This window comes from Neomonachus schauinslandi, chromosome 1, assembly GCF_002201575.2.
Source record: "Neomonachus schauinslandi chromosome 1, ASM220157v2, whole genome shotgun sequence".
In the NCBI taxonomy this organism is placed as follows: domain Eukaryota; kingdom Metazoa; phylum Chordata; class Mammalia; order Carnivora; family Phocidae; genus Neomonachus; species Neomonachus schauinslandi.
The window spans coordinates 2,235,000-2,251,530 of record NC_058403.1 but is presented as its reverse complement, the minus strand read 5'-3'; the positions used below and the strand labels follow the sequence as shown (position 1 = coordinate 2,251,530).

The following is a 16,531-nucleotide window of genomic DNA, read 5'->3' as shown; positions in this document are numbered from 1 at the left end:
TAATTCGATTATTGCTAACATATACTATACTTTTTCCCCTTTGATCACACCCCGGGGGGAGTAATTGTTACAGAGACTGGCTACTGCGGGAGAGAGAGAGAGAGAGAGAGAGAGAGAGAGAGAAGCAGCGTGGGAGGGCGACCATGTGCACGTGGTGCCACAGCGAGGGTCGGGGGCGAAGCTGGAAGCGGGAAGGAGTAGGCATCACTTGACTGCCAGCAGTGAAATGGCAGGACTTATTGGAACGTGATCGAAAATGGGCGTTTTGGCAGGACAGCTGACAATCAGATAAAGGCGATCCCCATCATCCTCATCGTGTTGACTGTAGGAATTACTTTTCTTTCAACTTGGCCTCTGCAGTACAGAGCTGAGGGAGGGCTCCCTTGTTTCTTCTCAGATATGTGCCTCGCGATGAAGGGAGGGCAGTGTGTATACACAGAAATGGGAGTCCGTTGCCCAGTAATTTTAGGGCACAGACTAAGCCTTGGCTTCTACTTCTAGAATCTGGATAACATCTGGATCTTTTTGTTTTTTGTCATGAACCTCATTCCCCACCTCCAACCCCCAAATGTGAAAGCCTTTTCTTTCTTTTTAAAGATTATTTATTTATTTATTTAACAGAGATAGAGAGCACAAGTAGGCAGAGCGGCAGACAGAGGGAGAGGAAGAAGCAGGCTCTCCGTGGAGCAGGGACCCCGATGCGGGGCTCGATCCCAGGACCCTGGGATCATGACCTGAGCTGAAGGCAGCCGCTTAACCGACTGAGCCACCCAGGCGCCCCGTGAAAGCCTTTTCTGTGCAGTTACTCTGGGAGGACCACTGGCGAGGTTTTCCATTTTCCATGATGATGCATTTGGTTTTCCCCATGAAAGAGCTACCAGTTTGAAGCATTAATTACTTTTCATCACTGTGCTGATGTCATACAAGAAGTATAGCACGTGCGCTTTACACGTGTTTGAGCAGCCTGACCTGACTTCCCAGTTTGTGACCTTGGATGTTTTTATCATTCATTTGAAAGTCTGTTTTACCAAAAGCTCTTGAGGAACAATGCATTCGTGGTGGTCTGTGGGCAGGTACATGCATCCTTAGGGTTAATGACAGTGCTCTCTTTAACCCTTGTTTTCAAACAGGAATGCACTGCCCCCCTGGTGAACTGTAGCTTTCTTTTGTTAACAGCATACTTAGAAAATGGCTCTTTCTGAAAACTTTTCTATAAAACAAAGGCTGGGTAAGGTATATTTCCTTTGACTTATTTGTTCAAAGGTAGAATCATAGGATCCCTTGCTTGGAAGGCCTTGAAATTGGTCATCCCGTCCTAGTCCAGCCACTCCATGGCCATGTAGCTTCTAGAGTCCCCGCGAGGAGGTCCTCAGAGGGGAGACACTCAGCGCTTAGTGTCAGGGGGTGGGGTAGGGTAGGGGGATGGGAAGGGGCTGTGGAGTCCTGCAGGGTAAACCTAATGCCTTTAAATTAAGATGTCGCCCAACCTAAAAGAATCTGGATGTCTTTTTTTTTTTTTTTTTAAGATTCTATTTATTTATTTGAGAGAGAGAATGAGATAGAGCATGAGATGGGAGAGGGTCAGAGGGAGAAATAGACTCCCTGCCAAGCAAGGAGCCCGATGCGGGACTCGATCCCGGGACTCCAGGATCATGACCTGAGCCGAAGGCAGTCGCTTAACCAGCTGAGCCACCCAGGCGCCCAAGAATCTGGATGTCTTCAACAGCTTAGGATACAGTGGGAGATGTGTTTTACTGGAAAAGTTATTGTTTCCCTTTACTAAGGTTATACTAAAGAATTGGAAGAAAAATTATATTGTATGAGGGTATCAACAAATATTTATAAATGTGATTTAAGATCTTTTACCCAACATAAATCTCCAAATAAAAATACTGATCTTGGAAATGTATGTATTATGAGGAAAGCTACCCATCAGTTGTAAATCAGCTAAACCTTTTGTTTTTCTCTGCCACTTTCTCATGGTTACAGTGTCCTGATCCTTTCATATTTTCGTGTTAAGATTTCACAGCTTTGCATGTTTACGGGCTAGTAACTGGTAAGCAGATGACAGAAATGTTCACTATTGATGGAAGGTCTTCTGGAACCTGTACCTTCAGCCAAGCAGCATCGACAGAGCCTCTGTGCAGATTAATTAGCAAACAGCAAAATTAAGAAACAGAGAAGCAACCCAGGGAGGTAGAGAAGAATATTGAGTCCAGAGCCAGGCTGGCTGGAGGTGAATCAGTCCCAGCTTTGTCGTCGAGCAGGTTTCCATGCTTGACCTCCGGCCTTGATTTCCAGTCCATGGAGTGGCCCTCTCTCCTCAGGCCGGCTCGTGAGTTCAGAGTGAGTGTGTGCCAAGTGTTGAGGGTGTTCCAGGCCCACCGTGCAGTCTGTGTTGGCAGCAAACAGATGGCCCCTCTGACTTCTTTTAGCTAGCTCTCACCTGGTGCCAAACCCTCTGTAGCTTAGCAAGCCCTCCTGTAGCATCAGAAGAAAGGTATTATGTAGAATTTTTTTTTTTTAAATTAAACACTTTAATTTTTCTTGTGGGTGCTGTAACAAATTACATAGACTCAGTGCCTTAAAATAACACTAATGTATTATCTTAGAGTTCTGGAGGTCAGAAGTCTGAAATGGGTCTCATTGGGCTAAAATCAAGAGGTTGGCAGGGCTGATAACTTCTAGGAGAGAATCCATTCCCTTGTCATTTTCCGGCTTCTAGAGGCTGCCTACGTTCTTGGCTCATGGTCCTTCCTCCATCTTCAAAGCCAACAGTGACTAGTTCAGTCCTTCTCATGATTCCAACTCTTAGGTTCTGGCTCTTCTGGCTCTTCTGCCTCCCTCCTCCCCACTGAATATCCCCCCTCTGGGTACACTGGCCCACTTGGATAATCAGGGATAATCTCGTTATTTAAAATCACCTGATTAGCAACCTTATCTTTCGTGGACCTTATTCCTCCCTTGTCTTGTAAAGTAGCATATTCAAACATTCTGGAAAGCAGGACCAGGACAGAGTTTTCCAAATGCCCTTAACACATGTCTGGGGAAAAAAAAAGTCATGGGGAGTAATGATTCTACAAGCATGAAAATCCTGTGTCCTTCCCAAATGAGAGTAACTTTTCAATTTATTTATTTATTTTTATTTTAAAGATTTTATTTATTCATTTGACAGAGAGACACAGCGAGAGAGGGAACACAAGCAGGGGGAGTGGGAGAGGGAGAAGCAGGCCCCCTGCCGAGCAAGGAGCCCGACGCGGGGCTCGATCCCAGGACCCTGGGATCATGACCTGAGCCGAAGGCAGACGCTTAACGACTGAGCCACCCAGGCGCCCCAGTAACTTTTCAATTTAGCCTTGTGTTTCTCCCGAGACATAATTTATAGCTGTCGAGCACTCAAACCACATTTGGTAATTCAAGCTACTTTTTCTGTAGACTGTTTAGTGCCAAATTCAATCTAAATGTCATAATTGAGTCCTAAAATCTTCAAAAAATTGTTGCATAAACATTATAGGAACATTAGTAACAACCAATTTATAGCTTTTTGAATGTAGGTAATACATTTTTCTTTTACGTTAGAGAGAGTATGTACCTTTTAGTTTAGGGATATCCTGTATTCCTGAAATGCAGAAAGTGAACACCCCTGTCATCTCGTCCCTCAAATAGAACCCCGCTGGACTGTTTGGTTTGGACATGGACTTCCAACAAGGTAAAGCGCTGATTGGTTGTCTTGTTGCAGGTATCTTCCTGCAAAGCAGGACATCCTCAAGTCTTGTACTCAGTCAACTTAGTGTTGATTCTGTTTCGTTGCCATCTAGTGTTAAGAATTAAAAATGCGTTGCCATCTAGTGTTAAGAATTAAAAATGTGAATTTCAAAGATGTTTTGACATTAAATAACTTTGTGACTTTGTAGTTCTAGCAGACCCTAAACTAAAGTGATCGAAAGTGAAAGTTTGCACTGTTCTTCAGGTTGCCGGGGACTAATGCAAATGGTGTAGGACTGTGCAAGCAGCCTGGGACCGGGGTGGGAGTGGGCGGGGGGGGGGGGGGGTTTCCGCTGGGCCTGCTGTTAAAGCGTTGGTTAGACTCATATCAGTGACAGCTTCTTGGGTCAGAAAAGATTGTCTAGCTTGCAGGTTTCTATTTTTGCTATGATTGACTTCTTTGAAGATTAGAGTTATTTCAAAAAATAGCTGTTTTCTTACAGTCTTATTGTTGGTGATCTCAAATCCAAGTGATACATCTATATCTGTAGTTATTTATATTTTGTCAACTGGACACATGTGTCTTTTTATGTTGATACAAGTTACTAATTATTTTCTCTGTAATGGAGTTCCCAATTCCTTCTGTTTTAAAGGTTTAAGAAAAATGTTGAATTTGTTGAAATAGGACCCATTTATGCTTAAATCACTGAAAAATATTTTTTGAATTCTTTTTCCTTCCGTGTTTAATTAGCAGTCTTATCTGCTTTTAGCATAAAAAGTTTTAAATTACATGATTAATACATATAAATATATGCTGCTAAAAATCTCAGAATTCAGGAAGTAGCAAAGGTCTGGCCAGTCATCTGACTGCATCTGACAGAAAATCCAGTTACTGCTGGCAGAAATAAGAAAGCAGGTTCATATAATCAGAAACCTGGGACTCTGCCTGCCTTCGTTGTGGGGGGTGTCTGAGCTGGGCTTTTCGCAGCCTGGAGCAGGTGCCTGGCAGGTCCAGGCAGCACCGAGTGCTTGCGTCCCTCTCTTCCCAGCAGGGCGACCGTCCCCATGTTTCCCTTCACATTTGAGTGGCTTCTGTGCCTGTCCCCGTGCCCCCCGCCCCTCCTGCCAGGGTGCTGCCGTACTCAGATACTGGCCAGGGCGGAGGGTGCCTGTGGGGGTCTGCACACCCCTGGAGCCGCCCCCAGCCCTCCTATCTCCATATGTCCCCTATAATGATGAGAACAGGGGCATATTAGACACACGCAAGGAGAGAGAGGTTTATGTTAATGGGGTTATGCTTTGAATTACTCTTATTAGTTATTTTGAGGAGTCTCTCCTATCTCACAAACAAAAAAAGGGATCTTAGTTGTTAGGATAAATACCTTGACTTCAGTCTTTTAATAGGCCTCTTGAGGTGGAAAAATAAACAGCAATTTTCTAAACAGCATTCTCTGAGACTGGGCGCATCAGTCTTAAAAACCTCATTTTTGCTTTTAGTAGCTGCTTTCTAACAGACATCAGCCAGGAAGTTGCTCTGTCTTCTAGTTCAGACCTCAAAGCTCTAAGGACTTGTCAACGTCGTGATTGGGCTGTTGGGGATTCTTCTAAGTATTCTCCTTGTTAATTCAGTCACCTATCACAGAAGCTGAGATGTAATTCCTTCGGAGGTTTGTGCCTACACTCTCCTTTCTCCTTCGTGCTCCGGCTCCCTGGAGCCCGCATTCAGGGGCATCTCAGGGTTGCATGATACTCGATATAAAGATTGATGGCTATTAGGATAATAATGGGTGTGCATTCTGGAAAATCAGGGTAGCTTTTCTTCGTTCTCAGTCAGTGTAGAGCTTCAGTGGGGTAGAAAAATTTGACCTTCAAATCTAGATCGGGGGGCACAGTGTTAGTCCGCTGGGATGCTGTGACTGAGCAGCTGAAGGGCACAGCCTGTGAGGCTGAAGCAAGCGAACAAGCAGCTTGAGTTCTGAAGGCTGGAAGTCCAAGATCAAGGTGTCCATAGGGTTGGCTGCTGAGGCTTTCCCTCCTTGCTGTGTAGACGGCTGTCTTCTCTCTCTGTCCTCACGTGAGCTTTTCATACCCCTAGTGTCTCTCTGTGTGTCCACATTTTCTCTTCTTTAAAGGGCATCAGTCAGGTTGGATCAGGGCCTGAAGACCCTAAGGACCTCATTTAACTGAATCACCTCTTTAAAGACCCGATTTCCAAGTACAGTCGCATTCAGAGGTACTGGGGGTTAGGATTTCAACATGAATTTTGTGGGGGACACAGTTCTGTTTGTAAGACACTGAGGTCAAACAGTCATATTTAAGTCCACAGTTACTGTGCTGGTTGACTTGTAATCTTTTAAAATTAAATTTAGGACACAAATTAAAGATTTATTCCATGAGAGAGTATAAGAAAAATTACTTTATGGTCTCCATTTAGATGAGTTTTATTGTGAGGCTGTCTGTACCCATGTGTACTCATGTGAGACTTTGTTACGAGGACGAGTGAACACAAGTGAAGCAGAAGAGAGCTTCCGCATGCTCTCCCTGATTGCTACTCAGCAGAAGAGTTGTCATTTTTGTACATTAACCTTGGACCCTTTTAAGGAGGCAATAGGATTGGCAATCCAAGATAAGAAATCTGAGGCTAACTGATTATTTTCTTACTTTAATGATTTCTAAGAGGACTACCAAATAAATGAATACAATGAAAAATGATAAGTTAAAACATAAGAATTGTTTTTATTTTAACAAAATATGTAGTAAGAGTAACCCAAACTACTTTGTGTCAGGCCTGGGGTTCAAGGTTATTTATTTGTGTTGACTCATTTGACCTTCGCCACAGCCCAAGGTGTTCTTATTTCCCACTTCACAGGCGGCCCTCTGAGGCCCAGGCGGGGTGGTGGTGTCCCCAGGCACACTGAGCTAGGAGATGGTGTGGTGTGGTGCGGAGAAGGCCCGGCCAAGGGTCTTGCCCGTTACGTCACCCCGTCCCCACCTCTGACGTTCCTTCCACTGCTCAGAAACATTACCACTCTCCGCAGTGACTTGATAACGTTATATGGTTTTGGGGAGGTCTTTTTTTTTTTTTTTAATGTTCATGTTAGCAAAATAAGCAAATGTGTTAATGGCCCACATCAATTCCCAATGATTTCTTTAAGATCAATACAAAAGCAATTTGGATAATGGTTTTGCTTAAAGTTTGAGGATCCTCCAGTGTAAGAGTTTGAGTCATCTATATTAAAAGGTCCTTTTTTAGCTTAGGTATAATGTGGTTATCCTATCATTTTATGAGAGCTAATGGACTTTCCAGTTCTGTTAAAGCTAAGATAAAAGAGCTGAGTTAAAAACTGAGCCTGCACCATGAAGTCAGACACACCTGGATTCATAACTAGGATCCGCCATGAGCTAGTTTTGTGTTCCCAACGCATTGGCCTCTCAAACCTCGCCTTCCTGATCTGTGAAATGGGGTGGTGCTTGCCTGCCTTAGCAGTTACCGCGAGGGCTAACTCGGAGAAGGCACACCAGGTGTCTTGTGTGTCGTGTGTGCACACAGAGTGTCTTGTGTATATTTTAGCTCCTGCTAGCATCTGGATGCATATTGAGTTTATTTTGGTGAAGAAACTCACGTTCACTTCTTGGGGTTTCCTTGTCTGCGTGACGTTTGTGGCTGTTTGCATGAGGCAGAAGAAAGCCATGGCTGTAAGTCACACACTCGGGAGGCAGCTGGTGGACCTGAGCCAGCTCCCTCTCTCCTTAGCTTTGTGACCTTAGGCAGGGTACTCAGCGTTTCCTAGCCTCATTCCCTGATCCTCAGTCTCCTTGGGGAAAATCATTTGGACCACGTGGAGGTGTTGTAAGGGTGAAGTTAGACTGTGGATGTCAAGTGCTGGGTTTTCTTGAGATCAGTTATTTAAAGGTATAAAACAATCTTGTTTTGTGATGTCATTTTACTAAATAAAAAATTGTCTAAAATTACCAGTTCAATAAATTTTAGAGTCCATTTTGCCTGTATTCACCTAAAAATGTCGTAATTGGATTTCTCTTTGTTCCTGTTGTAGGTGCTGGAGATCAGAATTTATTTACCTCTATTTATCCAACGCTTTCCCAGCAGCTTCCAAGAGAACCGATGGAATGGAGAAGGTGTGGCATATCTGTTCTTTGACTTTATCTCTCTCTTTGTTTTGTAGACATTTCTGTGAGCAAGTGAGGTAGTAAAAGTTAAAGCCTAAGTTGTCAAGTGTCTTGTAAAGAAACTGAACGTATCACATAATCTGTGGGCCTCACTTTTTAAGGAATATGTTGATTTTCTTACTGAGACAGAGGGTGGTAGAAACAAGAGTTGTTTTGAGTTAAAGGCCCTCTTTTATAGGAATGACTTCTGATTCCTCATGGTACCTCAGAGTATCTTTTCTTAAAAAATTTTTTTATTTAAATTCAGTTTAACATATAGAGTATTATTAGTTTCAGAGGTAGAGTTCAGTGATACGTCAGTTGCATATAACACCCAGGGCTCATCACGTCACGTGCCCTCCTTAGTGCCCATCACCCGGTTACCCCATCTCCCACCGTTTACCCCTCCAGCAACCCTCAGTTTGTTCCTTAGACTTAAGAGTCTGTGTCAGAGTGTCTTAAAGGCACAGGCGTTTTGGAAAGGAGACATGACTCAGACTCCATGTTAGAGCAGAACACATGGCCTTTACCTACGGTCTCAGCAAGGCCTCTCTCCACCCTGAGCTCCTGTGCTCCTTTCTTAAGGATGAGGAACTATATGGAAAGATGTTATTTAAAAATTAGGGGGGAAACCAGACCAGCCATCCCATTTGTCCTTTTGTATGTGATTGTTCATCTCATGACTTGTTCGGAGAAGTAGTCCACATTTGAATTATCTTATTGGAAAACTCATTTCTGCTAAGATTAGCTATTCTTTCTTTTTTTTTTTTTTTTTTAAAGATTTTATTTATTTATTTGACAGAGAGAGAGAGAGCGAGAGCAGGAACACAAGCAGGGGGAGTGGGAGAGGGAGAAGCAGGCTTCCCGCGGAGCAGGGAGCCCGATGTGGGACTCGATCCCAGGACCCTGGGATCATGACCTGAGCCGAAGGCAGACGCTTAACGACTGAGCCACCCAGGCACCCGATTAGCTATTATTTCTAGAAAATGTTTGGAGTTTGACTTGTTAGTACAGGGATTCCGATTTTAATCAAGGTGTATACAAATTTCCGGTTGTCATTCATGCTCTTGTAGTTCCAGTTCCTGCTGCATTATTTCCCTCCGACCACCAGTGTGTACCCTGCCACATGAAGAATTGATGTGGCTTTCTGGGGGTGACTCACCAGAGATGGGGTCCAGTCTCATTTTTGTGTCCAATACCATGTTAGAAGGAGCGCGTTTTTTCAATTTAGTAATTAAATGCAATATAAAGAGCAGATAGGAAGTGGGAGAATTGTTCAACATCTGAGGAGGCCCCGTGCTGTCGCAAGAGAAAATAACTCAGTGGAGGACTTAATGTCTGGAGAGATGGGGGAGTCTGCAGAGGATTTCTAATACACATTATTTAAACATACAGAAAGACAAAAGCAAAGATGCGTGTCCATGAAACAAGACAAGGGGTTATGAGGAAACAAGGAGAGACTGTAGATTTCGTGTGCGTTCATCTCTTCGCCTTCCTGAGCCTGCCTGAGCCGGAGGAAGGGCTGAAGGGGCATGGGGGCGCAGGGACAGAGAGGGGTGTGGGTGACGCAGTGGAGACTGGCCACCTTCCCTGGAGAAGGACGAGCGGCCTCGGGAGAGGAGGCTGAGCCTGTGTATCCTGTACCCGCAGAGGCGGCTCCTGGAGACGCAGGTGACGGGGCCCAGGACTGCAGCAGGCGAGGCCAGAGCGCACCGGGAGGGGGCAGGCGGCGTGGGGCCACCTCCGCGGGAGCCTGCGGCTCTCGGCCCCCGCTGCGGACCCGGACCGACCGACGAGCTCCAGCCCCGTGGATTCGAGGCAGCGCAGGAAGCGGGCAGGAGGGCCAGGGTGCATCTGACCAGGTGCGGCCAGGTGGCAGAGCTCCCCGGGCAGGAGGGTAGGGAATTCATCGCGGGACAAACCGGAGGGCCCCAGGAAGAGACTTGCCGCGTCCCCACGGTGCCTTCCTGATTGGAGCGGGAGGCCTTCTGAGGGACGCCCCCCTGGACGAAGGGCCTAACGGGGCCGCTGAGGCTTGACTGAGTGGCTGGCGCTCGGGGTTTGCAGTTCTGTCCGGGAGCTGGGGAGGGAGCTGGGGAAGAACCAGAAATGGACTCTGTGAGCTGAGAGAAAGAAGAACGCAGGAAGACGAAAGCACATCATAAAGCTGCGTAACCAAGTGTGCTGCTGCATTCAGTAAGAGGGGGCCATGGCGTCGGGACGACAGTCAGTGGGGAGAGGGCAGCTGGGAGGGCGGGGGGCAGAGCTGAGCCTGCCTCCTCCATCACGGACATTTGGACGTCGTGTCTAAGATGAAAGCGTTCTGGGAGATACAGTGGGCTGAATGGTGGCCCTTAGAAGATATCCATCTTCGAACTGCGAGTGTGAGTTTATTTGCAACGAGGATCTTGCAGTGTATTTGAGTGAAGGATCACATGAGATCATCCTGGAGTGGTGTGGGCCCTAAATCCAGTGACGGGCATCCCGGCAAGACACATGCTTGCAGAGGAGCAAGCAGTCCACGTGGACGTGGCCGCAGAGATCGCAGTGAGGGGCTACAGGCCGGGACCGCCCCAGTTTGCCGGGTGGTGGGAGGGACGAGGAAGGAGTTCTCCCACAGAGTGTCCAGAGGAAGCCAACGCTGCCAACTCCTTCATTTCAAATTTCTGGCCTCCTGAGCTGGGAGAGAATTAATGTTGTTTTAAGCCTCTCAGTTTGTGGTAACTTGTCAGAGTAGCTCTAGGAAAACTAGTACAGGACGGGAGGGATGGAGGCCGGGGTAGGCAGCTGCGTGCGTGCGTGTGTGTGTGTGTGTGTGTGTGTGTGTGTGTGTGAGAGAGAGAGAGAGAGAGAGTGAGAGAGCGAGAGAAAGGCCTTTTGATACTAATTGACATGTTGAAGCTGGTACATGTGACTGTGATCAAAATGTACAATTAATTGAGTAGATCTTGGGACTAAGCTTGGAGCCGAGATTTTCCTAGATGCGCTGAACTGCCGTGTGGAGGAGAGCACGTCGGGGAGTGGGAAGATGGAGCTGCGAAGCCCTGCTGCACAGCATGGGGGATGGAGGCCCAGAGCTGCAGAAGGGGACACAGGGACACGCTGAGATGGGGGGGGACAACTGGAAGTTTCAGAGCAGAGGACAGAGAACGGGGGACAGGCAGTATCTGAAGAATGAAGGTCAGGATTTTCCCAGAGGTGAATCAGGGGCTTGCTGGAGCCCACGAAAAGTCCCGTGCAATGAAAGCAAAACACAGCAAACCAAAAGCCATGCCAGGAAAACAGACAGAAAAGGAAACCAGATCTGCAGTCTCTACAACATTGAAAATGCAGCGTAAGAGCCAGCGCTTCTCAAAGTACTGATGGAAAACGCCTTTCAACCTAGAAATCTGTGCTATTCAACCTCACAGGCGGAAGGGAGGACTGAGTCAGCCCCCCTCTCCCCGCCCGTGGGCCGGTGGGCCTTGCTGAGGCAGGACTGACAGGGTTTGTCCCTCGAAGGCCTGGGAGCCATCTGGGGCCAGGATGTGTCACTTTTGGCTGCACAGAGCTTCATGTGTGTGCTCCGGAGGGCCGCTCTCATGTTGTGTTCATTGCTTGCCACGCCATGCACAGAGTTGAGAAATAAAGTATGGTCACAGACCTTACCACCCTGAAATAATGAAAGGACACATCTCAACAGGAAGGAAAATGAACCCAGAATTCAGATGAAAGAAGCAGTCACCAGCAAACAAGTCATAAAAGTATTTTGCTAAACTTAAGATATCAGTCCTTTTAAAAATTAAGAAATCTAAAATTTTAGATGTGGGGAAGAAAGCAGAGAGAAGAAAGTGTACTTGTCTCGTTCAAGGAGAGGGTAGACATTTACTCTAATCTTTAAAAGAAACATTTAAGTTTATGCATATTAAAAATAAAAATGTAACCAACAGCAGAATAGAAATAGATGGTTAAACTTTCAAACCAGCAGAGAAAAAGGATGGAAAAAGAAAACTTGATTAGTCTCACAAAGGATAGGGAAAAATAGAGAGCCTGAAAATAGAAAGTACACAAGTTCAAGCATCAGCATAATCATGTTAAATATGGTTAGTTTCAGTGTGTTAGACCCCTTAGATCAGACAAAAAATACAAGAATCCAACGTAGAGATGTGTCAGAGAGTGGAAGATGTGTTAGAGATGTGTTAGAAGTGGAAAATACTGGTGTGGACGAAAGATGTATGGAGCCTAATGTATTTTTTAGAAGTATAGTGAAATGGCAGCCATACCCTGATAGCTGTAGATAGGGGGTCTGCAGCCTGCGGGCTATCTCTGTGTTCCTCCCTGGGGGGAGAGTGGGGGGGTGGGGGTGCTGGGGGTGGGTGGGTGCGCCACTCTGTTTTGGGTCATACAGGTGATCATAAAAGTATTTGTTTAGTTTAAAGCTTTCATATCTTCAAACTGCGCTTTTGACATTTGGAAATCTTTTTTTTTTATAGTGACTTAGAGATTCAGTGAAACTCCAAGTAATATCCATTTTTCTCAGAAGTCTGTGTTGTTGCAAAGAGCCCTGGTTAAGTAAGATATTGGTGTGCATGTGTCAGAGTAAGGTGAAAGTCTTGATGGAGAGGGAGCTTTGACACGTACACGTGAACCATGCTGAGATAGTGTATAGAATCCTTTTGAACAGAGTATTATCATTATAATTCAGGATTAATACCATATATGTACTTTTGAATTCATGGATATGATTAAATTATTGTTGGATTTTTTTTTTCCCCCTTTTCTTTCTGCTGAACCTTCTGTAGTCATTTTTCTTAGTGACGTTTTAAAAATTGTTTGTAGGTCCTATGGCCGGGCTCCAAAGATGATTCACCTAGAATCTAACTTTGTTCAATTCAAAGAGGAGCTGCTGCCCAAAGAAGGAAACAAAGCCCTGCTTACCTTCCCCTTCCTTCATATTTATTGGACGGAATGCTGTGTAAGTATTCACGGAGGGAGAAGAAATGACAGAAAATGCCTTGGAATAGGATTAAGAATTCACCGGTCTAGCTTTTGTTCAGACAACTCTAATTTTTCAAATTGACTTTTTAATGGACTCTACTTGGTGTCCTCTTTTCTCCTTTCCACCGTCAGATGCCTCGTGGCTTTGTCGCTCCACGCTTCTGCTCTGGTCCTGTCGTGTTGCCCTCTGGGTAACCACCAGGAACAATCTTACTTGCCACATTTTGAGTTCTTGTGAGCTCCCTGCGCCCTCGGGGCCTCTAGGTCTTGTTAATATTTACTCCCAGCTTTGTTTCCGAACCCCCGATATTCACTGTCATGATAGCTACTCGACTTCATTCTTGTGGGTCTCTCCTGCTGGTCTGTGGGCTTTCTGAGGGCGTGGGACTGCCCTGCTTCCTCACCGTCACGGTACCTCCAGGGCAGGCGCTCCACGGCCGCCCGTCCGGGCACCTTACTTGTACTTTGCAACTGCGTATTTATGAACCCAGAAAGAAGTTTGTCACTCTTGACAGAATTCTCCTGTCATGAACTAAGAGACAACACCGTGGGTCATTTCTTCCTGTTTGTTTTAGCGATACCCAGCATACACAAATCATTCTGTGTTGTGCATTTTCACCTGAATCTGAGGATGCAGAAGTAGTGTGGTGTGATTAAAGAAGGGACTGGAAGCTTACTCCTGAACCCTTTTGCCTTTGTGGATTTTGCTTTGTAGCCTTTCTCAATGGAGTCCGCCATGCAGGGTGGGCTTATACCCCCAGCAGTGAGTGTGACGACACATGGGACACGTTGTCTGCTAGGGAGCTCATCAAAGGTCAGCACCCAGGGCTTTTGTTGGGGTTCAGGCACGTGGGCACCTTTTGCCTGGCTCGTACCAAAACTCTAGACTCCCAGAGGGAAGGCAGGTGTTCAGCACAAGCCATAGTATTTGTACAAAGAGCTTGTGCCCAGCGAGGCCCTCTTGTCACGTGGCAGTGGGAACCATCCCATGATCCATGTTCCCAGGCCTCAGCCAAGGCCCCCACCCCCCAGCCCCCTCCGTGAGCAGGCCTAAGCACGGCTGTCCTAGGCCTGAAGTGCCTCTCCTCTCTCTGGCCCCTCGGCAGTGATGTTAGATTTGATGTTGTGGTCAAGGTTTCTCCATGCTGTAGGTACTGTTTTCCGCTTGCAACTAATAAGCCATCTCTGGGGGGCCCACTGTAAAAGACCACAGGATTATCCTGCTCCTTGTCCAGCTTTCCCCTTAGATTGAGCACCCAGCGATGATTCTTCCTGAACCACTCTTTATGGAGGGCTGCAGCCAGCCCTCCTCCAAGCTGATCAGTGGTGCTCTACTCTGGGAAAGAGCCCCCATGGGCTTCTGTGCCATGTGATGCTTTGCCATCCGTTGTCCTCACTGTGATGCTCAGGTCGTCTCCGATTTGGCCCGTGAGAGTCACTTCAGACCGGCCCCTGGGTCCTTTTCAGGGACTTCTCTTACTTTCAGGCACAACAAGATATCCTGGGCTCTCGTACCGGTGCTGCCCTTGTCCTGGAGTCGGCTGCTTCTTCCCAGAGCCCCGCCGCTCCTGGTGCTGTGGGCGCGTCCGGGCCGCCGGCCCTTCGGGAGACGAGCTAGAAAGGTGTGTGTCTCGGAGACCAGGGCTTGATGCTGTGCCTTCGATCGGAGCCTCAGCCCCCGGGGCTCTCTGCTGCGCTGTCCAGGTGCGTGCTGGCGTCCGGACAGCAGCCCCGCAGCTGCCTCCTCGCTCAGTCCTCCGACCCGCGCAGCCGTGCTCTCAGCATTGTGGCTCCCGCCCCGCAGCCAGGGACGGTCCGTGTTCCTGTCTGGTAGGCCAGGCCGCCCTCGGGCCCGTCCTTGTCACGGCTTTCCCTTGCTCTTGCACGGGTACTTCTCCTTGTGAACGTGAGTAGTTACTGAGTTCCAGACGGAACTTCCTGGGGTTTTTATCGGGACCACGGTGAGTGTATAATTTGCCGTGTGCAGAGACAACATCTTGATGGTGTGGAGACTTTCTGACCCTGAACCAGGGAGGTCTTTCTATCTGTGCACATCTGTGTCCTTTAGAAGTATTTTAGGGATGCTTTTCTTCATGATAGAGTTTACATGTTTCTGCTTAAATTTATGTCTAAGCATTTTCCTTCTTTTGTTGCTGACGTCCATGGGGTTTTCTCTCTCATTACATCTTCTAGTTGGTTATTGTTGTGTATGTGAAGGCTGCTGATGTTTTTCATGTTAGCCTTGCAAATTCTCTTACTGTTTGAGTTTGTTTTATCACTAGTTCTCTAGGCCCCAGGGTCCCCATCATGTCATCTCTTCTCTTTCAGGTCTTAGGCCTCCAGCTGTTTCCTCTGTTTGACCCCATTGTTAAATAGTGGTGGAGACGGTGGGCATCGTTGCCTTGTTCTGACCTCCATGGGGGCTCCTGCGATGTGTGTCCAATGAGGAGGGTGCTGGCTGTGGGACGGAGCGAAACGGGCACCAGCTTGGGCGGGTATCCATCCCTTCCTGTTTCCTCAAGGATCTTTATTAGGAACACATTCTTGAATTTTGTTAATAAAGGCTTTTTCATACTCAGTGGAGATAATCATAGGGGTTTTTTCCACTTAAATTTACTGATACGTTGGGTTATGTTAGTGGGTTTCTTATTATTGAGCCATACTTGCATTCCTGGTATAAATACTGCTTGGTCAAAGTATCAGTTTTTTAATGTGGTATTGGTATCTGTTCACCTAATTTAGGATTTTTTTTTGCATCTACGGTCACAAGTGATTGGTCTGTAAGTTTTTTCGTATTGTTTCTGTCAGGTTTAGGTATCAAAAATATAATTTGGAGTTTTCATTTATTTCCTATTTTTGAGACAGTTTATAAATGTAGCACTAGAACAGTCTGTCTCTAAGGATTGATGGGGTTCTCCTGTGAAACCATCTGGACTTGGTACTCTTACAGGACAGTTCCTTGGAAATGGGTCTCTTACAGCCATTCGTCAATTTTGATAAACTGTATCTTTCTTAGAAATTATGCATTTCAGTTAAGTTATAAAATTTAATTTCTTGAAGGTGTGCAAAGTGGTCTTTTTTTGACTTTTAAAATACTCTCTGTGGCAATAGTTATTTCCCCATTGTTATTTCGTTGTAGATTTTGTACTTTTCCCCCTTTCTTCCTTGATTAAATTAGCTACTTGTAGTTGTGGATTCTTTCTCCCCAGAGAACCAGGATTTTTATTTCTGATGTAACATTAGTGTGTTTTTTACTTTATTAATTTCTGCTTTCATTTTTATTTCCTTCCTTTTGCTTTCTTAAGGTTTACTTTGTTTTTTTCTAGTGTTTTTTTTTTTTTTTTTTTTGAGTTGGGAATGCATTTCTTTTCATTTTCAATTTAATGATACAAGTCATTAAAAATAGGAATTTAAATCCCAGGATTCAATCATTTTTCAGAAAGTCTCTGCTTTCAGTTTGTATTGCCCCTTTCACCCAACAGTTTAACATGACATTTTTTAATTTCCCAAAAAAAATTCTTTAAAATTTTTATTTTAAAATTCCTAATTTTATTGTATTGTGATGAGGGTGTTGTATATAATATTTCTGCTTTCTGAAACTTACCTTTTCTCCGTGACCTAATAAATGATCAGTTTCTTGGGATGTTCCATGTTTGAGAAAGCATTTTTTTTGCTTGTTAGA

The 16,531-nt window shown here is 45.7% G+C and overlaps 1 protein-coding gene across 4 annotated transcripts in view; it reads left to right on the top strand.

The window, feature by feature from the left end:
* Positions 1 to 16,531, top strand: part of TRAPPC10 (trafficking protein particle complex subunit 10) — a 90,139-nt gene that overhangs the window by 13,444 nt on the left and 60,164 nt on the right. For 2 of the 4 annotated variants that reach the window (XM_021679242.2, XM_021679240.2), the window contains exons 2-3: positions 7,761 to 7,842; positions 12,691 to 12,826. In XM_021679242.2, the coding sequence (XP_021534917.1) occupies positions 7,761 to 7,842; positions 12,691 to 12,826 (218 nt within the window). Of the gene's footprint in view, positions 1 to 7,760; positions 7,843 to 9,664; positions 9,735 to 12,690; positions 12,827 to 16,531 lie in introns of those variants that run through there. The other 2 variants (XM_021679241.1, XM_021679243.1) reach the window with 2 other exon arrangements.